This window comes from Helicoverpa zea, chromosome 20 (genome assembly GCF_022581195.2).
Source record: "Helicoverpa zea isolate HzStark_Cry1AcR chromosome 20, ilHelZeax1.1, whole genome shotgun sequence".
Taxonomy (NCBI): Eukaryota; Metazoa; Arthropoda; class Insecta; order Lepidoptera; family Noctuidae; genus Helicoverpa; species Helicoverpa zea.
In genome coordinates, this window is record NC_061471.1 from 43195 (window position 1) to 69365 (window position 26171).

General features: G+C 42.5%; 1 protein-coding gene across 1 annotated transcript; it reads right to left on the minus strand.

The window, feature by feature from the left end:
• Window positions 1-1345: 1345 nt before the first annotated feature.
• Window positions 1346-25800, minus strand: LOC124640372 (protein serrate). The gene is made up of 14 exons (XM_047178113.1): window positions 25569-25800; window positions 6319-6600; window positions 6088-6142; window positions 5769-6020; window positions 5622-5682; window positions 5388-5521; window positions 4892-5242; window positions 4444-4820; window positions 4014-4146; window positions 3830-3925; window positions 3150-3650; window positions 2848-3071; window positions 2199-2540; window positions 1346-2118 (listed from the first exon to the last, which is right to left on the minus strand). Exons 1-14 carry the CDS (start codon window positions 25632-25634, stop codon window positions 1561-1563), a joined length of 3432 nt encoding a protein of 1143 aa, XP_047034069.1. The 5' UTR covers window positions 25635-25800; the 3' UTR covers window positions 1346-1560.
• Window positions 25801-26171: the final 371 nt, after the last annotated feature.

Consider the following 26171-nt stretch of genomic DNA (forward strand, 5'->3'; position numbering starts at 1 on the left):
CTTACTTCTTGAGGTTCCAGTGGGAGAAGGTAAGGTTTTAGATGTCGTTAGTTTGTATGTAAGAAAGTAAGACCACTGTAGAGAACCACACATTGCGGTTATGTATTTAACATTATGTTTAACTTCATCTTACTTTTGAATGCTTATGTGTCATAAAATTATTATTATTTTCTCTCTAAGAGTTAATTTATGATAGATATATGTGACAAAACATGTGCTTTCTCATCGGGCCTATGGAGTGCGAGGAGAGCCTTTTGTGTACCAATATCGGCAAACCATACGTTATTCTGTGTGTATTTTGACACTTTTAGGTAAAATTAGTTTTTCGACCAAATCTTTGAAGTTTTATTTTATACTTACTCTCAAAGGCATACCATTGGATAGCCCTCGCTGAGACGCTTCTTTTGACACCACTCGCGATACGAAATCTTTTACAAAACGTCAAAAAATGCAGGTGTGCACAGGGCAGGTGAACTTTGCCTCAAGGTCATGTTGTCATTATCCTGTTTTTGATGAAAATTCTTCTCGAAAACGCTTACACTTGCCTGTAAAAACAATGTTTGTTCTAACATAATACTCATATTCGTACCAGGGAGTGTCACTGCGACTTTCAGTGCATATATTTTTTAGTAGCGATTGTATCGTATCGACGCGACAAATATAGTAAACACGAGTACGGTAATTGCCGTCTTACCACAAAAACTTTTAAACGTCAGTTTATGCCTTGTCTTAAAAAAATGTCAAATTATGACGTTGACATATGGTTCATTTTGCAGCCAAAATTTTATTAGACAAGTGTAAAACAGGGTTTAAAGTTTTTGTAGTAAGGCCCTTGGTGTTTATCCGCGGTTCATATATCGTTATAAATAATAACTCATCATTTTGCACAGCAATGTGCAATCATGACCGTCAGAACCGCTGTCACTCCGCACCGATCCCCACGAAATAATTTAAATTAGCAATTAGGATTAGCAATCATGTAGAGATAAAGATAGGAGTAATTAATGTTTTGACTAGTTGACAGCTGTCAGTTTTCAAGGGAGAATTTCAGTTGTTTGTAATGACTGACTCTTATGTGGTGTTCCAATTCTCGCAAATTATTTTATTAATTTTGTTTGAAAAATTCTTTTTTTTTTTACGTTTTTTTTTTCTTTGTTCTGATCGACATAATTTTAACTAGTATATTAAAATACTTAATTTAATGGGATTAGGTATGACGCACCCGAAATTAGTAGCAGGATGCCCGCTAAGGTTAAAACTGCTATTGCAATTCAATTTCTATTCAATTTTGACATTATTAACTTAGCAGAATCGGGGCCCTGGTGTGTTCAATAAAACGATTGGGTAAACTCAGTTTATTTTTTATTACAACAACTTCACATTTTCATTTTACAACCTTTACAAACAAAATACTCAATTCTATACCACTCATAAAACGTACAAAATTCACACGAGTCAACATTATTTACATAAAATACAATATTTACAAGATAGCGATCTACGTCGTACAACAATAAATAGTCAGTGTGGCACAGTCGGTCAGGCACTGTCGGGCTGGCGCTAGACGAGCACGGTGAGGCGCTCGGGCGGCGGGTGGCGCGCGGGCGGCGGCTCGGGCGGCGGCAGCACGCGCTTGGTGAGCTCCTTGTCGCGCGGCGGCGTGTCGTTGCGCGCGTCCGCGTTCTGCGCCTTGTACAGCGCGCGCGGCAACTCCTCGCGCGCCGCGCCCGCGCCGCCGCCGTGCAGCGGGTTGGCGTAGCGCCGCAGGTTCTCCTCGTTCTGCAGGTTGTTGGACTTCTCCTCGTCGCAGCGGCGCGAGCGCTCGGCGGCCGCGGCCAGGCGGCGCCGGCGCAGTAGCAGCGCCGCGCCCGCGCCCGCGCCCAGCAGCGCCAGCAGCGCCAGCGCCGCCAGCGTCAGCGCGAGCGTCGGCGCCGGCGCCGCGGGCTCCGACACCGGCGCCGGCGCCGCCGCGTGCGGCACGCGCAGGCGCAGCGCCGCGCCCAGCAGCGCGTGGTGCGCGAGGCGGCGCCGCGACACCAGCTCGCTGAGCGCGCGCACGGCGGCGCCCAGCGCCTCGGCGCGCTCCGTGCCGTCCGTGCCCACCTCGTCCCCGATCCACTGTTCAAAGCAAAATTCGTTGAGGACTCCACGGTGCGACAGATAAGCAGAACGCTCGCATAGCACAGTGTGTGACGCACCAGGGCCAGGTCGAGCGCGTCGTCGTCGTCGGGCGCCAGGTCGCAGAGCAGCGCGAGCGGCGGCGCGGGCGGCGCGCGTGCAGCCAGCGCGGCGGCGAGCGCGCGGCGCAGCGCGGCACAGGCTCGCTCCACGTGCGCGCCGCGGGCGAGGCGCTCGCGCGCGAGCTGCAGCGAGGCGCGCGCGCAGCCGGGCGGCACGGGCGCGTCGCGCGCGCCGGGCCAGCAGGCGGGCGGCGCGGGCAGCGCGGGCGGCTCCACGCGGCGCCCCGCCACGCGCCGACACTCGCCGATGGGCGCGCAGGGCGCTCGCAGACAGAGCGCGGGCGCGGCCGGCACGCACACCTGAAGTAAACATGAGAAAACATTGAAACAAAAGTTTTAAGCACTTTTTTATTCGACGCATATTATTATTATTATTTATATACACATTAATGAGTACGAATGGGAGTACAAAGGGATATGCACAAGTGAGTATATAATATAAGGCGGGGATCAGGCAATACATGGAGTTAGTGCATAAGACTCCTCATAGGTCGAGTACCTATATAGGGTTACTTTGTACGCAGCTTCCCAAATGTTACTTAGTCTTCCGTTCTCGAAGAAGTGTCAGAATATTGAAAAGCGAAATTCGATTGTAAAATTGTGTCACCTCGTCAGTTCGGCACGGCTGCGCGTTGGGCATGTGGCAGTCGGGCAGGCCGCACCACAGGCGCGTGCAGGCCGGCGCGCCCGCGTCGCACCAGCACGCGTTGCAGCCCCACCACCACGTGCCGTTGTCGGCGCCGCACGCGCCCGGCTCGCCCTCCGCGCCGCCCGCGCCCGCGCCCTCCGCCTCGCCGCCCTCCGGGCCCTCGGCGCCGAGCCCCGCCAGCACTGCAACACAGAGCACGTTACACCGACACGTCTCTCACCGACCTCGCCACCCGCCCCACCCGGCCGCGCGGTACTCACTCTCGAGGCAGCGGCGCGCGGCGCGCTGCGGCGGCGGCGGACACACGCAGCGCGCGGCGCGCTCGGGCCGCAGCGGGTCGGGCACGCAGGCGGCGGCAGGCGGGCACGCGGGCTCGCAGGCGGCGGGCGCGCGGCGCTCGCACGTGTCGCCCGTCCAGCCCGGCGTGCACTCGCACGCCCACCAGCCCGCGCCGCCCACGCAGCGCCCGCCGTTGCGGCACGGCGCCGACGCGCAGGGGTCGGCGGGCAGCTCGCAGCGCGCGCCCGTGCGGCCCTCGCGGCACGCGCACGCCCAGCCCGGCGCGCCCGCGCTCGGCACGCAGGCGCCGCCCGGCGCGCACGGGCACGCGGGCGCCGGCGCCAGCTCGCACGCCGCGCCCGCCCACCCCGCGGCGCACGCGCAGCGCCAGCCGCCGCCCTCGCGCACGCACGTGCCTCCGTTGGCACAAGTACCTTCAGGACATCGGTCGATAGCTTCGACGCGCACCGAACATGTTTTTCCTGCAGGGTTAGGAAAGGTAATTATAATAGTATGGTTTTTATGAGATTCATAATAAAATTGATATCGATATTGAGCCACATTAACCGTTCTCGATTTCACTAAATACAAATTAAGTTAGGCGTAAATGCGCTGTGACTGGCAAACGAATGGATAAAAATATGGTAATAGTATGTGATACCTGTCCAACCGTCGCGGCAGATGCACGTGAAGTCTGCGGCGCCAGCGACGCAGCTGCCATTGTTGCGGCACGGGCTGGCCGCGCACGCGTCTGCCTCTGCAACACACAAAGCACGCGATGAGAACAGAGCAGTGGGGGGAGAGGACAGTTTCCCGGCAAGTGTGGGATGCGAGTGAACACTCACGTTCCCTGGCGGCGCGCTGCGTGCAGTTCTTGCCGGTCCAGCCGGGCGCGCAGTGGCAGTAGTAGTCGCTCTGCGCCGTGTAGCACGCCGCGCCGTTGCCGCACGGCGAGCCCGCGCAGTGGTCGCGGTCATCCTGCCGACACCCGTTACCGTTAACACTCACTACTGTTGCCATGTACTGAACGACGCAGGTAAAGCGACAAACCCAATAAAACACTTTATGGAAATAAAGTTGCGTCAAATAGACTCACCGCACAGTAGCGTCCAGAACAGGAGGTCAGCTAAAAAAGCAGAAGACGGGTTAGTTGTAGTTAGTGGTAGCGCGACCGGTCCACCTGAGCGGGCGACGGATATTATTTGAAAGTTAATATTGATTAGTATTGATTAGTAGAAATGAGAGCAGAGCAGAGCAGAGCAGAGCGCGTACTACCTCGCAGTTGGTGCCCGAGAAGCCGACGGGGCAGATGCAGCGGTAGGCGTTGAGCAGGTCGACGCACTCGCCGCCGTTCCTGCAGGGCCGCGGCGCGCAGTCGTCGATGTCGCGCGCGCACGTGCGGCCCGCGTAGCCGGCCGCGCACGCGCAGTGGAAGTCGTCCACCAGGTCGATGCACGTGGCGCCGTTGAGGCACTGCCCGGTGCAGTCGTCCACGTTGGCCTCGCAGTCGCGGCCCGTCCAGCCGGCCAGGCAGGTGCACGAGTAGCCGCCCGAGGTATTGTTGCACGCGGCGGCGTTCACGCACGGACCGAGAGCCCCCTCGGCGACGCCGGCCACACCTTCCGCAGCTTTCTGTTCGCACTCATTGATGTCTGCAGACAGTAGAAACAGATGTGGTCACTGGGCCCAATGGAGCGAGGCAGACGCGGGCTGGGCGGCGTACCTTCGGCGCAGGTGGGCCCCGTCCAGCCGGGCGCGCAGTCACAGACGAAGGCGTCGAGGCGGTCGCGGCAGGTGGCGCCGTTGCGGCAGGGCGCGCTGGCGCAGTCGTCCACGTCCAGGTCGCAGAGCGCGCCGGCCCAGCCGCGCTGGCACGCGCACGAGAAGCCGCGCGGCGTGCCCGCCAGCGCGCACTCGCCGTGCACGCAGGGCTGCGGCGCGCACGGGTTGTCCACGCGCTCGCAGTCCGTGCCGGAGAAGCCCTCGGCGCAGCGGCACAGGTACTGGTCCGGCGCAGTGTTCTCGCACGTGCCGCCGTGCTGGCACGGCTCATGTGTACCGCAGTAGTTCAGATCTAAATCATTTCAATTCACTTATTTTTTATTTTTGATCTGAAATAACTTCATCTTAAGTGCGTCTATATAGAGTTGCATGTTTTTAGACAGTTCAATAGTTGAAACATTAGTGGTGTTCGGCTATAGAGTAAGCGGTGGCAGTACCTTGGTCGCAGAGGATGCCGCCCCAGTTGGTGTCGCAGGTGCAGTCCCACGAGGAGCCGTTGCAGTAGCCGTGCTTGCAGCCAGGGTACGGCTGGCACTGGGAGCACAGCTCGCCTCGCCAGCCCGGCCGGCAGCTGCAACGTAATCGCGCACACTCGTCATCATCTAGGTACCCATTATTAAGGACGAATTCTGAACAACAGTGCTTTGAACAATTTTAGAAAACCTACTCACTCGCAGTCACCAGGGCGATCGCAGCGACCGTGGGTCGGATGACAGCCTTCCTTACACACGGCTAAAAGCAAAGAAGAATATTATATGATTGATAAAAGAAAAGACGATAAGACGTGTTAGTATAAGTGAGGTAGACATGCGACTCACGCTTCTCGCAGTTGTCGCCCTGCCAGCCGGGCAGGCAGCGCTTGTCACCGTCGGGCGAGCACGAGTAGTGGCCGAACTTGTCGTCGCGCGGCCGGCAGAACGTGGTGCACGTGGTGTTGTAGTAGTTGGGCTGGCACAGCACGCGCACGCGGTACGCCACGGCGGCCGCGGCGCCCGCATGCTGCAGCGCGTGCCACTCGGCGCTCGGCTCCACGATGCCCGACCACCACGCCTCCTCCACCAGCCCCGCGTCTGCGCACACACACCGTCATGCCTGTGTCCACATACACACACACACACACCACTCCCCGCTACTCACCCGGCTCGGGGTACTCGTAGTCGTCGTATGCCTGGAGTATCAACGTGAAGGATCTCTGTGAATCGATAATATTGACATAAGTAACGAATAAACGGTCCAGTATTAAATAGTAAAAGTACCTACATAACAGGTAAAAAGAAAAACAATAACAAGTCCTTTAAAATAATAAGTTTGTTCATTTGAAATGTAATTGATTAGTATGAATAATTAGAAAGTAAAATCTTGTGGTACCGTCCAGCGGAAGGAGAAGGGCAGCGCGAGCGTGTAGAGCGGCTCGGCGAGCGTGAAGGAGTCGGTGCCGAGCACGGGCGAGGCGGCGCGGCCGAAGGAGCAGGCGCCGGGCGCGGCGGCCGACTGGTACTCCTTGAGGCAGAGCGAGAAGCGCGTGCGGCACGGCGCGGCGCAGACGGGCTCGCGCGCGCCGCCGCCGCAGCACGCGCCCGACGCCAGCGCCGCGCGGTGGTTCGAGAACTCGAGGATCTGCAGCTCGAACACGCCCGCCCCCGCCGCGCACTGCAACACAAACACATCATACACCCACTCGCCCACCACTCACGAGACCAAGCACCGAGCACCGACTCCAACATGACACCCAATATTCCAATGACTGCGAAAACTCATTTCGTAACAATAGATGGATAGATATTCGTCGTGACGGATAGATACTTATAATTTCCCAGTGGGAACTACACTTCAATTGACGCAAACTCTTAACCCCAGTACAGTGTTATTGTTAGTGTGTACTTAATCATATAAACGATTTCCCATACCATCTTAACAAATGTGTAGTTTTATTTTCAGACGATACTCTCTGTTTTCAAAGTGGTTTTTTATTGAATATAAGCACGCGTTTGACCCTTCATCTATATACACTACTGCAGTATACACATTTATGTATTACTAGCTTCTGCCAGCGGTTTCACCCGCATCCCGTGGGAACTACTTCCCGTACCGGGATAAAAAGTAACCTATAGCCTTCCTCGATAAATGGGCTATCTAACACTGAAAGAAATTTTCAAATCGGACCAGTAGTTCCTGAGATTTGCGCGTTCAAACAAACAAACTCTTCAGCTTTATAATATTAGTATAGATAAATGGGTGCTAATTAAACAGGCTTCTTTTTAATATCATTATTTGCCCCCAAAAATGTACGTTGCCTTCTAAATTACTAAGTCAGCCACTATTAACGAGCATCTAAATAATACTATCTTAGCCACTAGTTATCTTCTAAGTAAACCACTCTAAATACAACTCAGAATGATGGTTATTTTTTAGCATTTAAAGGACGATGGGCGTTTTAGTACCCTGTCCAACAGTGTTGATTCTAGTACCATTGCGTAGGTCTTGGCAAGGCAAAAAATGTTTACTATGACGACTAGTCCCAAATCCTTGTCCATTTCGCGTGACATCGACTAATAGAATGTGTAATGTTCATAAATCATCAACGTAGATGTAGTTCTTAAATCGAACTGTATTTAATAAAAACTGGTAAAGTAACAAAAAACAGGAATTAGGCCTTCTTAGAATGTTTGCCTGCCCACTGCTTTAAAAAAGACTGTGCAGACCTTTGCAGTTCACGCAGAACTAGGTTATGTATTTGATGAAAGTCTTTCAGTATTTACAATCAATTAAGGTTGAAAAGTTAGGAGACGATGTTAACATAGTACATATTACGACTTAATCTTGCTCCTCAAGAGTTGCTGAGATAATGATGAATTTCTTCTTAAAAAAAGATGAATAGAAATGTTTTGAACTTTTGTCAAATCAGATGACGATTGTGTTTCCGTAGTATGACTCCATAGACTATTACAACCTTTAGATTATAATAGAGTGTATCTCAAACAATGTAAGATGTCTATTAACTGAGTTTAAAATTATAACACTGACGACATAATATGCCTCTTAATGAATTTGCATATATGGATGACATACTTGTTTCTATGTCGATTCAATTTTTATCGTTACTCGGATCGGACAGCTAATTGAGGCAGGCCCCATAGTTTTCATTATTCTTCACGCAAATACCTTTCTAATGATATATCATACGTTACTGTTAGAGCGGGTACCAAATCCCATACAAAGTGCCCATTGTCCTTTGTAGCATGCATTCTAACAGTAAACTTCTAAAATACTATTAAATCACATCATCTATACTAATATTATAAAGCTGAAGAGTTTGTTCGTTTGTTTGTTTGAACGCGCTAATCTCTCAGTACGTTTAAAATGTAAGCAAGCAACATGCAGCAAGCATGGCTTCTGTCACGGCTCCGGCGCTGCGGGGCTCCGGCGGTCCCATGCGAGCTTATCGTCGCAGATGGTTTTCACGCTCACCACCGCAGCTTCGGCTTGCGCCTCAGCTCGCAGGCCGCCTCGCCCCTCCACGCCTACGCAGTTTTGAATTGCACTCTAGGGGTAGGGCAGACAAGACTACGTGGAGTCGATTTTGCAGCGATTCGTTTTCGTCACTAACTTCAATTTTTATTACAATACTAGCTTCTGCCAGCGACTTCGTCCGCGTTAGAGTCGGACTTTGTGCAAAGAGAGGAAGAAATAATAAACACCAGCCCCTCCAATTATCTAAATCTATGCGTACTTACTGCTACTTTAAGTAATAAAATGTAAACTATTAATAATTTGTAATTTGAACGAATATTTAAACACAAAAATAACTAATAGATACCAACCTATTTTATAAAATAACAACAAAAGAAAGTTAAAAATAAATTATTTAAAATCTAAAAATCGCGCAATAAGGTTGAACGCTCTGAACGTCTATTCGCATCAATCGCACCAACAGCCAAATATTGTATGAAGCTCGCGCAGCCACCGCGCCGCGAGTCGCGCCGAGCGCGGCGACCGTTGCACAAAAATGATCCTTATAGCGTGCGTGATTCAGTATTCACGCGCGGTGGCTTATTACCGTTTTTCATGTATAACTTTGGTGTTTCTTTACCGATTTAAATCATTCTTTTTTTAATGAATAGGTAATACTGTTAACTATGTTTAATAAGTGTGAGTAAGAGTGTTATAAACGAAATAGTAGACAAATATAATCAGAAAGCTCCGAGCTGCTAAGTTACCGAGAGTTTTACGTGTTATTGTGAGTCAACCATAAAAGATAGACATATGCTGCTACGGGATATTTTTTACATAATTTTATGAAGAATATTTCCGTCGTACATGGTTTCTGTGTAGTTGTAACCATTAAGGCTGCACACGCGACGGAAGCTTAAAAAATGGAGTAACTTCTCCCGTTTTCCCAACATTTACCTTCACTGCTCTGCTCCTATTGATCGTAGCGTGATGGAAAGTATCCTATAACCTGCCCAGGAGTATGAAGAATATTTGAGCCAAGTTTCATTAAAATCCGTCCAGTAGTTTTTGTTTCCATAACGAACATACAGACAGACAGACAGACAGACAGACAAAAATTTTACTGATTGCATTTTTGGCATCAGTATCGATCACTAATAACCCCCTAATAGTTATTTTGGAAATATATTCAATGTACAGAATTGACCTCTCTACAGATTTATTATAAGTATAGATTTTTTAATTGAAGGTTATAAATGGCAATATACTAAAAACGAGGCCGAGTTAGTAAATTAGATGACAATGTATAAATAAGAAGGACAAGTCAAAATAATTGATGATCTATACTTGAAGCTTTCTATAGAATATTTAGTTGGCGCTGTAAAAAAGATGAATTCGTTTATTAGAGGCATCGATATATATGTACTACGTACTAGATATAACGTTCCGAACGTTCCGAGCTTGCCACCCTGAAATGCACTGCAGACTTTGCATTGCCCAAAATGGCAAATCAGAGCGATTTTGACACTTGCGTCAGATGGATGTCTATGAAACGACAATTATAAAATAGAAAATACATATCAAGGTATAAACTTACACATATTAACTATTCGAGAGTCAAGTTGGTAAAATTACACGCTGTTCATGCTATTACAACGCTTGTATATCATACTTTTCATTTATAATTCAATTTTATAAATATACATTAATTTGTCTCCCGTCATCTTAAAAGTATTGATTAAGAAAATCGTGCAGAAACAGATGTGCCATAAAACTGGTAGTAGGTAAAATAACAATGAAAACAGACTTCACTTTGTCATGGTATGTTCTTACTTTCAAGTAAAAATAATATAACGTCGTATGTATTTCACTACTGTAATAACATTACAAGAAAACTTTTTGATATATTACATGACTAGCTGTTGCCCGCAACTTCGTCTGCGTGGGCAATATAGAATAGTCAAAATACTACTTATCCCGTAGGTGCATTCTTTCACGTGACAGTATAATTAGGATTAGCACTTAGCAGTCGCATAGATTCATTGATCAAGGTTGTGTTGTGGATGTGACCATTTATCTAAACAAAAGAAGTAAAGTTTGTGAATATCTCTGGATCTAGTCAGCCAATTTGGAAAATTATTACGTATGGTGAGTAAGTAATTTTCACAGGAAACAGCTATAATCTATGTCTATATGCTTTGAGTCTGACAAAGCTGTCATTTGTACATTTTCTGCAGCTGCTGCGACTAATCAGAAGCCAGAAAGTCTGTCCGTCTTACCATGGATATCGTCTTGTGTAGTTGACTGGATTGAAGATAGGTAGATAGGTAGTCGCTCCAAGCAAAATATTGGTACTCAAACAGATTCGGTGACTGGAAGCCAACACCAACATAGTTGGGGAATAGCTGGATGGATGATAAAATGAGTCATCATCATCAGCAGGCGCATAGGGTAGGATAGTTTCACTTACTCACTATGGTAAGGCCGACCCCACATTAGGCGTGCGCGATCCTCGGGCGTGTGAGTAGCGCGGGCGTCGCGAGCGCGCTGCGTGAACGTCGCGTTTTGCTGCCCTGCGGCATGTGTGAAGTGAAGAGTGCAAGCGACGCGCTCGCGGCGAGCACGCGGCGCTCGAGTTGCGTTCTTACCCCTTCGCCCGCTATCCCCGCCGCCCGCTAAACGCCTTAGCAGTTAAACGTCAAGGAGAGCGGCGCGTGCGCGCCGCGAGCGCGCTGCAAATGCCGCAGGACAGCAAAACGCGACGCTCACGCAACGCGCTCGCGACGCACGCGCGGCGCCCGCGCTACTCACACGCCCGAGGATCGTGCACGCCTAATGTGGTGGCCTAAGCCCGGCTTAGGCTCCACCGAAATGTTTGCATTAGTTCACGAATAGGCAAAATGTACGTATCTGTGAGAGTCCACTTCATGTGTTCGTACTTGAAACCTGCAGTTTTGCCAAGATTTTCAAAATGTACGCTCGCAATTTGTCATTTCTTGGTGGAGCCAGCAAATCAAAAGAAACATAAGTGTTGTATATTGTGCGTCACTACCGCACACCGGGAAAATTTCGCTCTTGCGGAGGGCGTTTATATACCATATTTTGTGTCACACGTAAACAGGACGACAATAAGTATCCACCGAAACACTTTCAAAGATCTGATGAACGAACAAATCAGACCTGACTTGGTCACCTGGGGCCAATCAGAGCTCTATGAAGCGATAATACGCTTTTTCTCCTACTGTTATTGTGGTTTCTGAAAATTTATTCACCTCATTCAACGATGAATGTAATTCTGATGGTACTATTAAGAACACTTGCTTAGCGCAGAAGCTGACGTTGGCAGATCAACTCTTTTGACTTCTCGAATAGGATACCTACCATTGGTTTTTGTGCAATGCACACCTGCAATGCATGCTGGATTAGGATAGGATATAGGTGGATAGGATTTGCAACAGATAACAATTCTGTCTTTGTGATTAAATGACATCAAACGTAGTTTTATATAAAAGGTGTTTTTTTAGACTTGGCTCGGGTCTTACTGAGACTGTTCGTAATCGTGAACAGTGTATTTGCGATCAGAAGTTGAAAGTAAGCATGTCTCTGGTATGCGACGCGTAATTTGTACGTTTTCAGATGCATAAAGCATTTTACGTGTGTATGGTATTAATCGAGAAAGCTCCCATTTCTTATCTGCACTTTGTATCTGGGCTTGTTTTTAACGCTTAGCAGCGCTTGCCAGAGATAGATCCTCATTTCTTCTAGGATTAAGTTTACATATTTTGCATCAGAAAAAATAATTAAGGTCTACTTAATACTACTCACTCAAAGTAATTTGTTTTAAGGCCACCACATTAGTGGAAGATAAGCTAAACTATGTTTATGAAAAAATCCTGATAAGTATGAACTCCATCTGTAACTTTAAATGATAATTAATTGTTCCACTAAAGTCATCATTTTTGACATAATGTTCAAAAAATAATTTAGATGGCACCGTTTTAAATTTGGCTGAGAACTATTAATTTTCTTTTCATCAAGGTAATAATTATAGTTGGATATTGATGTGGCACGGCAAACTGACAAACACTATTGAAATGTCTATCGAAAAATTACACTACGTGTTAAAATATGGTGAATTACAGAAAATACACAACTCCATCTGTTGAAATAATAATCCTCTATAAAGAATGTATGGTAATATTGTCATTTACCACCTCGCTCCTTTGACAAATTTGATGTATTTTATTTACCACAGATGGAGCTACTTTAACCTTGGCTAAACAAAATTTTCATATTTTTTTTTTCTTCCGAAGTTACTTATAAAGGTGTGATTTTCTGTGTAAAGATTAATAATAGGCCGATCAACTAATGTAAGTACAACATTCAAATGTACAGTTTTGACAAATAGATTGCGTGTCGTAATATTTTACATCTTGAATTCACAAAATTAATCATATCTTTTGATAGAGTGAATCGATTTCGATGAAACAAAAACTAAGTAATACCCCAAGTTACGTAGAATTTTTGTATATAAGCATTGTCTGCATTTAGTTCGTAGATTTTACGTGAATCGCGAACAAACAAACAGATAAACAGACAAACAGACAAAATTGACAAAAATTATGGAAATGGGTTCTGTTAGTTATTCTTTAACATGCTGGCTATTTTTTTTGTCAATTTCTTCAATGTACAAAAATTACTTTTCTACAGATTTATTAATTTATTAAATTAAATTATTAAATTAAATGTATAGATTTTTCTTGCCAGTTCAGTGAACTCGCAAAGATGATTTTATTTATATTATGTTATGTAGATTAGGCTTGTAGTACTTCTTTTTTTATTGTTTAATTTTATTGCTATAATTTTCAATTTTATTTTGTGTAAATATGTATCTTGTGTTTTTACTACCCGAATGTGTTTAATTTTGTAAAAAATAATATGCCTCACTAACGCATTGGATTGTATATCTTTAATGTTAGTGATAAGGTTGAAGAATAAATAAATAAAGGACAATGGGCACTTTGTATGAGATTTGGTACCCGCTCCAACAGTAACGTATGATATATCATTAGAAAGGTATTTGCGTGAAGAATAATGAAAACTATGGGGCCTGCCTCAATTAGCTGTCCGATCCGAGTAACGATAAAAATTGAATCGACATAGAAACAAGTATGTCATCCATATATGCAAATTCATTAAGAGGCATATGTCGTCAGTGTTATAATTTTAAACTCAGTTAATAGACATCTTACATTGTTTGAGATACACTCTATTATATTATAATCTAAAGTTTGCAATATTCTATGGAGTCATACTACGGAAACACAATCGTCATCTGATTTGACAAAAGTTCAAAACATTTCTATTCATCTTTTTTTAAGAAGAAATTCATCATTATCTCAGCACCTCTTGAGGAGCAAGATTAAGTCGTAATATGTACTATGTTAACATCGTCTCCTAACTTTTCAACCTTAATTGATTGTATATACTGAAAGACTTTCATCAAATACATAACCTAGTTCTGCGTGAACTGCAAAGGTCTGCACAGTCTTTTTTTAAAGCAGTCGGCAGGCAAACATTTTAAGAAGGCCTAATTCCTGTTTTTGTTACTTTACCAGTTTTTATTAAATACAGTTCGATTTAAGAACTACATCTACGTTGATGATTTATGAACATTACACATTCTATTAGTCGATGTCACGCGAAATCGACAAGGATTTGGGACTAGTCGTCATAGTAAACATTTTTTGCCTTGCCAAGACCTACGCAATGGTACTAGAATCAACACTGTTGGACAGGGTACCAAAACGCCCATCGTCCTTTGAATTCACTAATCAATGAGGATGATTACATGTCACAATACGTCAACAAGATGTCAACAGACGACATAAGCGGGTAAATTATTTGTATGGATGTTCTTGTCTATCGCTAGAATATAAAATATGTCAATGATTATATAGAGGCTATGTCATTTCCCCGTTGCTTAATTATAAAATTAAAAGTTTAATCATGTGTCCAATAAATAATTTTGTGGCTACACTTATAATTTCCCATTATAAATTGTTAAGAGGTTCTTCTCACTGTTGCTGGGGAGTTTGTTGCGCCACTTCTTCTTCCCAGCAAAAACACATAGGAAGTGGTGAAGGGTGGGTGTTTTGGGGACCGTTTTTTTTAATTTCTGGCGTTCAAAAAGTTCTGTTTTGCAGCCTAATTTGATTAATGACTTTTGTTTTTTTTTTGAATTGATATCACCCGGATGGTTAGCGATGACGTGGTGTAAGGCGGAGCACGCTTGCCTACAAGTAACCTGGTCACTCTAGGCTCGACGACTCCCATAAAAGATTTTACTAAATGCAAAGAAAGAAAATGGCGCGCGCATGAATATCAGTAATTATACTTCATAATTTATTAACAATACAAAAGATTTAAAAACTAAAAAGACACGCTTTAAAAGATAAAAAACATAAAAGGGTATTTAATTAGATGAAAGAAAGCGTAGAGTATTTATATGATCTTTACTCTTTTTGGATAAATGCTCCACGCTTTCTTTGGAGGATGCTTGATGAATAAAGACGGGTGTGAGATATTATGGTTACGAGTAGGGTCCGGATCACTACTTATGCAAATACATATTTTTAATTTACGCGATTTTTGGTCTAGAATGTGTTTTCTACATCGATTATCATATTTTGTTGGTGAGGAGATCCGTAGACGAACCAAAGTCACCGATATAGCCCACCGGATTAGCAAGTTGAAGTGGCAATGGGCAGGCCATATTGCTCGCAGAGCCGATGGCCGATGGGGCCGAAAAGTGCTAGAGTGGAGACCACGGGACCACGGACCACCAACGAGGTGGACAGATGACCTTATAAAGGTCGCCGGAAGACACTGGATGCAGGTCGCTTCCAACAGGTATCTGTGGAGATCAAAGGGGGAGGCCTATGTTCAGCAGTGGACGTCCTATGGCTGAGATGATGATGATGAATTTAAAACTAAACATTACAGTTTAGTAGATTTTGAGGTGGTACCCGTGGTACAAATAATGAGCCTGTTCAATTTATGGAAATTTACGGTCCAGCTGTCACACGGCTGTGCGTATTTCGTTATACCGTTTTTTTATCTTTGATACCTTAAAAAAATATCTAAATTCTGTGCGGAAGTTTTGAGGTTCATACAGGCTGACTGCTGGCTGACTGCAGGCTGACTGCAGGCTGACTGCAGGCTGACTGCAGGCTGACTGCTGGCAGACAATTACCGAATTATGCATGTTTATGTATGCACTTGTCAGATAATTGTATATTTCTTGATTTTAACTATCTCTGTAAACGCACATGAAAACGAGGGTACCATTATGTAATTGTATTATGTTTATTGATATCTAACACCTTACATGTTTAATCATTCAAATAAATATTAAAATTATCGTTATAAGTTTTAAATAAGATTTGGTTAAATTAGTTAATTTCAATTGTGAATTTAGTTATTTGTGAATAAAGCTTACTTGTCTCTGATTGGTGAATTTTGGCGGGATAGTATGACTGTTCGAAATAATGTTTTAAAATAGTCATGGCACATTTCTGGTGGACGTTCGAGGTGTAGACAACACACGAAAGTTAAGTATTTTTTCTGATTTATATTTTCTTACTGTGATGAGATTATTGTGATTTTTATTGTAATTGTTGTTTTATGTATTATTGTGCCGATCGCTTTATACATGTCTTTAAGATATATTTATGCTGTACTGTGTACTTACATTGGGTACCGTATGGAATTATTTCTTTACTAGCTTCTGCCAGCGGTTTCACCCGCATCCCGTGGGAATTACTTCCCGTACCGGGATAAAAAGTAGCCTATAGCCTTTCTCGATAAATGGGCTATCTAACACTGAAAGAAATTTTCAAATCGGACCAGTAGTTCCTGAGATTAGCGCGTTCAAACAAACAAACAAACTCTTCAGCTTTATAATATTAGTATAGATGATTTATATGATTTATGTTCTAATGGTTTATAACCATACAGACAGAATTGTGTTGCTGGGGAGTTTGTTCCACCACTTCTTCTTCCCAGCAAAAAGACAGGAAGTGGTGAAGGGCGGGCGTTTTGGGGGCTGTCTAATGTAAATTCCTGACGTTAAAAAAGTGCCGCCTTGCAGCCAACTTTGAATAAATGATTTTTTATTTTGATTTGATTTTTGATTTTGATTACTTATCTTAAACTCTATTTTTTTATACACATTTATCTGGACCCTAGTTATGACATATTATTTTCAAACATATAGGCACTTGTAAAAAAAGTCGTAACATTATCGTTTTTTCGCTGCAGGAGACTCGTTGCAGAAGCCACTTATGAACATCTTCACAACCCGAGTATGACAACACTGATGACGCGTCGACATCATATTTATAAAGACTGATCTTAACGTGCAATTATTACCAAAATTGTATAAAGAGATTTTCAAATACAACAGGACCTTTTTTTAATTGAAATTCTAAAACTCCTGAGATTTCATGATGTTTGCAGAATCCAGCGATCTCGGGACAAATCCTGAGATATGGTAACTCTTTTTTTATCTTTTTTTTTATCTTTATTTATATGCATTTGAGGAATATTCATACAGGTACCAAGGAGAAAGCTTTTGCTATACAGAGAGCTTAGATGGCTTAAATATTGTACAATCGGCACGGTGGGCGGGGCGGTGCGCGTGCGCCGGAGCTTTGTTTACATCGGCGCGTTGTTTGTGCAGCGGCGGCAGGCGGGGCCTCCCCGGCGCGCCCCGCCCCCGCGCCGGCACGCCTCCCGCGCACGCCCACTGCTCTGCGCTAGTGGGAAGAGCTTTGACAAAGCGGTAGGATCGCAAAGTGTCGCTCCAGATCATTCACGTGGTAACACATGCATCAGCTAGGTATCATTCACCAGCCTCACTGCGACTTGTTGCCGGGGAAGACGATGAGAGCCCGTTGTACATTTTGGATGTTTCAATGCAATACGTGCCTTCCTATTTCTTATAAAAAAGTGTAAAATAATATAATGTCAGTTTTGGTGCTAATACATTAAGGCCAAAGGTCACTGACAACATAGAGGTCAGATAGTTTTAAACCACTGTTTACATTGAATTTACACGTTCAGTTTTTAAAGTATTTAAACAGGTGTCTTAAGGAAAACAGACGTTTATATGTTTAACGAGTGAGTGTATCTATGAGTGCATTTTCAAGCAAAATCTACAGAAAAATGAGCCTCTAAATCTATACATATCGGGTGTGTCGTTCATAATCACATTAAATGAAATGCGTTAATATACTGGTTAATATATGTCGATTAACACAAAGAAAAAAGAAAAATACGTAAAAATAAAAAAATGAATTTTTCAAACAAAGTAAATAGAATAAAAATGTGCGAAAATTAGAACACCATATAAAAGTCAGTCATTACATTACAAACAACTGAAATTCTGGGTCTTTCGTCATTTCAACACGCTTAACTCAACACGAATGTGTTCAGTTGGTGAAACTCAAAATTTTAATATTTATCATGTCGTCAACTCGACACGTCAAGATTTGATGTGTGTTCAGTTGGTGAAACTTAAATTATTCACTTTTATGTTTTCACCAAGTCAACACGTTTTATAATTTAACCCGATTTCAAGGAAAAAGTACAGTCAACTAAATTCATTTTCAAACATCATTGGCGTGAGAACGTCCGCTTAGCAAACGCTTGAAACGAGAACATGGATTCCCAAACTCCTTCACAACATTTTTACTAAAAATGTACATACTTTTCATTCTATTACTTACTACAAGTACTAGGAAATCATAAGTGCATTGAAGCCAGAAAAATGCATAGCAACTTTTAATAATGTTCTACAATAAAATAATGGTATTTAAATCGAATCATTGTTTGTCACAAGTACTAGGGTGACATAACTGAACAGAAGCTATTCGCTATCGGATTACTAAGTGTTAGTTATTATTGCTTACCCGTGGAATATAATTGTTAACTACTGTATGTTGTAATGTATACTAGATGTACAGGGTATTATTATTATTGTCGTAGCATGTAGGTTACTTAATATTTGTGTTGACATCTGTCAACGCCAAGAGTTAGCTGGTGCGAATGATGGAGATGGCAAACGATTGTAATTTTGTGATAAGTAAGTACAAGAAGTTATTGTGATACGAATTGACGTTTTATTTCTGATGAAGGCTAGGAGATCATACCCTAGCTTATATAAGTATTGCACACCTCAGTCATCTTTCCGCAAGAAAATGCAACACAAAAATATATTTAATTTATTTTATAAAATGTGTGGAGAAATTTGAAACTTGACATATTGTATTATTTATTTTCATAAACACAAAATTCTTTTACATTTTTAAACTCGTGGAGGGGATGGGGACATACTACCTATTTTAATTAAATATTTTTGTTGTGGATAGGGATGTCTGGGAAATCATGTCTAAAGAAAACGAACATTGTATGTGAGGAATAATGGAAATCAAACAGTTGGTGATTTTCAGTAAACCTCAAATAAAAACAAAGTATTAAGAATTACAGACAGTACCCACTTGAAAAGTCTTCTGTCGATAATTTGAAGAACAACAGATATGTGCATTACTTAAAAATAGAATATCTTCTGTTCAGTTCTGTTACCCTAGTACTTGTGACATACAATGATTCGATTTCAATACCATTATTTTATTGTAGAACATTTTAAAAGTTGCTGATGCATCTGGCTTCAATGCACTTATAATTTCCTAGTACTTTAGTAAGTAGTTTGGGAATCAATGTTCGCGTTTCAAGCGTTTGCTAAGCGGACGTTCAGTAGCCAATGATGTTTGCACAGAAAATGAATTTAGTTGACTGTACTTTTTCCTTGAAATCGGGTTAAATTATAAAACGTGTTGACTTGGTGAAAACATAAAAGTGAATAATTTAAGTTTCACCAACTGAACACACATCAAATCTTGACGTGTCGAGTTGACGACATGATAAATATTAAAATTTTGAGTTTCACCAACTGAACACATTCGTGTTAAGTGTGTTGAAATGACGAAAGACCCGAAATTCTCCTTTGAAAACTGACAGCTGTCAACTGATCAAAACATTCGATACTCCTAACTTTATCTCTGTTTTACACATGATGTTGTAAATTATAAAAACGAAAAATGACTCCTGTGACTAAACCACTGAATGGATTAGGTTATTTTTTTTTACAATTCGCCATAGAATATCATAAAGTATATGCGATAGAATTTAATGTGATTGTGAACGACACACCCGTTATAATAAATCTGTAAAAAAACTTTGTCTGTACATTGAATATAATAAAAAAATAATAATTGAGTGGGGTTTAGAAACAGTAATAGAGCTCAAATCCAAAAAAAAAGTTCTGTCTGTTTGTCTGTATGTCTGTTTGTTTGTACAGGCTAATCTTCGGAACTACTGGACGGATTTCAATGATTTTTTCTTTGTTGTATCGGTATTAAGCCTAATCAACATTAGGCTATAATTTATCTTCGAAACTTGAAGACCTGATGCAGAACTGCAACAGACCAACAAAACTATAAGAGATAAAAAAATGGTGCCATGGCAAAAATTGTTCCACGTGATGAGCATTTTCGGCTGAGAGAATAAATTTGAAGATCTGGAACACCTGATGTGTAACCCCAAGAGCCCAGCTACTCTGTAGCATATACGGGTATGACGTTTTAGCAAAAGTTGTTTAATCTGATAAGCACTCTCTGTTGACTTATAAAAATTGAAGATCTAAAACACCTGATGTGGAACTCCAGAAGCCCAGCTAGACTACAGCATTAAAAGGTATGACTTTTTAGCAAAATTTGTTTTAGCAAAAATCTAATAAGCACTCTCTATTGACTTAAAAAAAAACCGAAGATCTGGAACACCTGATGTGGAACTTCAAGAGCCCAGCTACACGATGCAACTGAGTACCGGTGTTTTACAAGAAACGACTGCCTATCTGACCTCCACAACCCGGTTACCCGTTCAATACAATACCTCTTGGTAAAACTGGTCAAACTTACTGGTTTCTGACTACCCATAACGACTGCCAAGGATTTTCAATGGCAGCTGGGACCTGATAGACAGTTTAACGTTTTCTCCAAAAACCGGTCATTAGTGTCCAAAATATACTTAGAAAGTACATACGAACTAAGATAAGTTGCATTGGCAGGTACTTGCCAGACCTGGGATCGAAGTCACACACTCATACTTGAGAGATTGGTTCTCTAAACACTAGGTCGCCACTACTTTGTTATCTAAGGGTCCGTTCAGAAAGACCACTTAAATGCGAACGCCTATTGCGCTTTAGTTCTTAGCGTTTTGTTTAGTCTACTGTGCTTTTGCCGTTGACGATCAAAAATTGCATATATGAAACGTTTCGAATGATTTTGCGTATCCCGTTGTTTTCCCGTCAACGGGCCCTTAAAATTCAACATCAGACGATTCAGATATTTGATTTGGCTAACCCCGTAGTCGCTGGCATAAGGGACAGGATCCGCGTACAAAGTCGCGGGCAGAAGCTAGTTTTGAACTATCATCATCATCATCATCATCTCAGCCATAGGACGTCCACTGCTAAACATAGGCCTATATTTTTTTTAAATTATAGTTTTGAACTATAGTTCAAAACTTTTTTTTTAAATTATAATTAAAAAAAAAAGAATTAACATCTCAAATGTAGAACTTTATAAGCTTGATCAGTTAAGCAGTTTTAGAAGAATTGAACATTGTAATAATTAGATTTTTTTATTAGGAAAACAAATTTTACAACCACCACTTAAACTACAATTTATAATACCTAGAAACCAATTACATGATTTTGCATATTTACCTAGACAGCTTGTCTGCTTAAACCAAACAATGAAAAGTTACAGTAAACCAACGTAAAATGCAAACAAAAAAGTTATTGATAAAATAAAACACAATTACTTATTGAACCACATCAAACCAGTGCTTAGAAAGAGTTTTTGTGAACACCTGTGGCTCAGTGGCAAATACCTAGATCAACTTCCGAATAGTCTGTCAGTGTAGAGTAGAGAGAATAGAGTAGAGAGTAGAGTATTAAAGCTCTTTACTGCTCTTACAAAGTATGAACTTTGTCGATAATTAGTACTGCATTGAGGGATATTAATGTTAAGAGACGGTATTCCAGGCGACCTTTTAGGAACGCGTACCTAATGCAATGTTAGAGAGGCGAGTTAATATGTGATTGAGCTAATTTAACAAGAAATGTAACATCTGCTAACATCCTCCTCCCTTTGAAGTGAAATCCTCTGCATCTGTATATGTAATTGCAATCATTTGTGCTACATTTATATTGGAGATATCTAGTAAAGTTTTTAAACTTAAATAATATCTGAACTAAATACAATATAAATGAAATAAAAATAAGTGGAAAACAGTTGTTTTCAGAAAACTGACTTTTATGTTGTGGGTGAACTTAGGCCTAAGGTAATTTAGTCCAAAACAACCTAGCTACTAAAATCTGTTCATTATATAAACCTATATTTACCTAGCTACTTTTAACAAATTAGTAACCCAGTTTCACGAGAGATGTCGCTGTAGTTTGTTACTTCGCAATGTTAAGATTTATTTTTTATGAGCTATAATCGGAAATTACGGAAGTCGGAACCCTACTCTGAGCGGGACGTCATTACTATTATGATGCTTTAGTTAGAATTAAAATCCATTTCTATCTATGAATATCAGCAGAAAACATATTTTTTGCTCTTTAAGATTGATATATCTCCAAATCCAATTCTGTGTTCTGGACTTCGATTCATCGTCTAATTATATACTTACAAGAAAACTTTTCACTCAGACCTACAGTTTAACGTGCCCTCCGAAACACAGTTATTGATGTCCAAGATATACTAAGAAAGTATATACAAACTTAGAAAAGTTGTATTGGTACTTGCCTGACCTGGAATCGAATCTACACACTGATACTTCAGGGGTTCTTTACTCACCAGGCCATCACGACTGTTTATAATAATAAAATAATGGCCTTATTTATTGATTTAAAAAATAAAAGAAGTGACAGAGTAAGTAGAACTTAGTAATATGTACAGACAAACTAAGGAAGATCGTTTATATATAAGCTAAGAACAGATGTGTGGACCCAGTATTGAGCCCTGAGGAAACGCCGATTTGACTTCTGTCCCTGAATAATCTATTTTTTTTTGTGATCTGTTTATTAAGCAGCAGGCAAAGACAAGTGTTGTGTGACTTGAATTTCATAGTGACGGCTTACAAATATTACCTTAATCTAATATTTAGACCTGCAAGGTCGATCCAAAAAATCTATGAATAAATATTTTCAAACGCGAGACATTCTAACCCTCAAGTTGAATTTAAGGGTTCTCTTGAACAGAGCTAAGAATCTAAGCGGCCGGCTGAAGCTAGCCATGACGTCCTAATAAATTTATTATATTTATTAGGACAACGAATTTGCATTGCGATCCAATGTGGCTACGTCGTATCTTAGGCATATTTTTAAAACTTTGTAACATCTAAATTGTCAGTTGGTTTACAAGAGATCTGAGGATTCTAGCAAACTGAAACTGGGGCTTGTTTTTAAAAGTAAGAATAATAAAGATATAATCATCAAAACCACTCAAGAATCGACGAGGATATTGGCACACGAACAATGAACAACCGCATTGAGATAGATCTCAGTTGCATGTAGGTCGGAATACGGATAGATAGTACTCAAAACTTGTTTTGAAGTTTTTAATTTGGCAAACTAACGTTAATCATGCTGAAGTCACAGGAAAGCGTCAATCCTTTCTTATACGTAGATGTCTATTACACTGTTGTATCGAGCTCACTGTGATATTATTCCCAAGTGGCCTCCATGTAATCTAATTCAAGAGTTTTTTTGTATTTTGTCTGAAAGGTGTCTTCAGTTCAGAATGACATACGGACTTAAATTGTGACTATAGGAAGCGGTTCGGACTCAGACAAATTAATGTTGGTATCGGATTCCGGACAGATATCCATTTTAGTTTTTGAAATGAAATGTCTGAGATGAAACTCTCGAGTAGGAAATTCTCCGTCAATACGTTGGTGCAGGTGAGTGGGCCGCACCGGTTGGATGCGACTCTTTATTTATTAATTCATATTTATTTTCAATTTTTGTACACACACATAATGAGAGAATGCAGTAAAGAAATCATTTACAAAGGTAATGCTTATTTCTAAAGCAATCTCTTCCAGCATACCTGCTCTTTCTGTCCCCTCCTGACCTGAACCTTCATGCTTCTTCTGAAGTCTTTTCCAGTGATTTTTAGTTGTTTTGGATAGTTATGTAGTTGCTCCGAGATTACTACTCTACTGCATTAACGCTTTTCTTATGGTATACTCGGTTAATATGGGTTGACCGGCACTTTAGTAAATGGATAGCAAAACAAAAACTTAAAGATAAAGGCTGTCGTTTAAATTGGTACATAGAGAAATAGTGTATGTCAGTATCGTCAAGGAAGCCATGGAGTGCACCGATATTCAGCTTTTGTCAATTAACGAACACTGCACTCACTTGCAAGATGCTTTTAATATTATATTAAGCTTTGAGACGATTACCATTCCTTTGCACGTACAAGAGCGTAAGAAGACAAGTTATCTCATCTCCCACTGCAACTGTACACTCTAGGATTGGGATAGTATTCTAATCTTAAATAGCTAAAATTAGATTGTTTGTAAAATAAGTACTGTAACTTGATAACAATTTTTTTTCTCAATTTGTAGGTATGTACAGACTGTCCTGGTGATTTATTCCTACGCCTTTTGTCTCATCTCCAGTAGTTCAGTCAAGTGTTGTTACACTCCTACATATCTTGGAAAAAGAATGAACAATTCCCTGCCTTGGGGACTTGTCTCAAATCTTTCTGAATCGTGCACGATTGTTATATCACGTAACTTTTTCTTTTGCAGAACTCAGTTTCTCTCGTGACCATTATAATTAAGATGGACAAATATTTTATGGTGCCTATCTAGTGGTCCAGATTTGCAAGACTCACCCGCTGAGAGTAAAGACACAAACTTTAGAGACCAAGGACCCTCTTTAAACTAAGTTTAAGTGTAGTATGGTAGATGCACTTAACTTGAAATGGATTCTGTATTATTTTTAATGCGTTGGGATAGTTTTATTGATCTTCAGAACAGAATACTATTTCTGACAGTGGTTCTTAACTTTTGATAATTTAATAATCGGGATTAATAAAATTGACAAATGCATTGCGATGAATGGAGCATATATACCTACTGTATCTATAAAACCAACAAAACATTTTGCATGTCTTGTGTTGCTGGGTGTTGACAGTCCGGAAACATTAGAGGAGATTTTATAAAGAAGGACCTAGTCTCATAGAGGATGTCTCGTTTGACTTTATTTATTTTCGCATTTCTCGGGCGTCCAAGAATCTGTCAGTTTTTTAATTGCGATACATCCGGTTAGTCTGGAAGCCGACCCCAACATAGTTGGGAAAAAGGCTCGGAGGATGAAAATACGCGAGACAGTCATAGTTTGTCAGAACTGCACTGCTCGATGGTCAAATGTCAAGTGATTTGATTTGGAATACTATTTACGAACGGCGAAAAAAACTTGTAATTTGTGAGTGAACCTGTCTACTACGATTTAATTAGAATGATACATTTATAGAGGTCTTTGACATCTTCAATGACATATTATGACAGCTTCAATCATCTCGTTGGTGAATAATACCCAATGCCCCAGTAATACGTGTATCACTCGACGGATTCAATCGTATAGAATGTGGAACGGTAACGTTTATCAAAGTGATAAGAGGGAAGATGTCGGTGGCAGAGCTCGCGTGACGTGAGCTGGCTGTCGATGCCGCATCAGTATGTGTGTCACGCGCGGCGCCGCTCACATACCGCAGCCCGCAGCACCGCTCACATCGGTCATCACTGATATTTGCCATGTTATTGCCACACGCCGCGTCTCACACCACCGGATGCTTATAATATTCATTTGAATTGGTGATAGTCTAGAAGGCAGACTCTAGGAATTGGAGCAATGGATTAATCTGTTAGGTGGTTGAACAGGTAGAAGAAGCTCCCTAGCTGAACTAGTTAGTTGAACAACAGTGGAGTCGGTGGTCTGTCGGGAGCTGGGGAGAGACACGTACGCGCAGCAGGCAGGCGAGGGCGAGGGCGAGCAGCAGCGGCGTGTGCCGCGGAGGCTGGCGGCGCATCGGGTCAGCGCAGCGCCGGGCGCCGCCGGGGCGCGCGCGCCCGCATGCCGCCACTCGCGACGTCGCACTGTGCGCCGGATCCGGCACCACTTCACTCACTGCACTGGACACTGCGGACACTGCGGGCACTGACTCGCGTGCGCTCGCTGCGGGGCTCGGCGCGCGACTGCCGGCGGCGGCCGCCCCTCGCCCCGCCAGCGCGCCCCCGGCACCCCCCCCGGCACCCCGCGCCCTCCCCGCGCCCCGGAGCTTTTAATCCGGCGCAGCACTGATTTACTTTTATTGCAACGCTCGCTGGCCGGTCCCTCCCGGCCGCTGCGCCTGCGCCGCGCTGCACGCTCTCTTCTCTTGCAATTTCAAACTGTGTGACCTATTAAATGAACTGCACACATAGTTTGTATGTTACCTTAGATGTAAATCCTTGACAGATTTTGGATACTAATACATTTTTTTCTTATTGTACCTATATGTATTTATATTATTGGACGTATTCTGTGCATTTTTAATGCCAAGTTAGTTCGTAGGTACCGATTACAA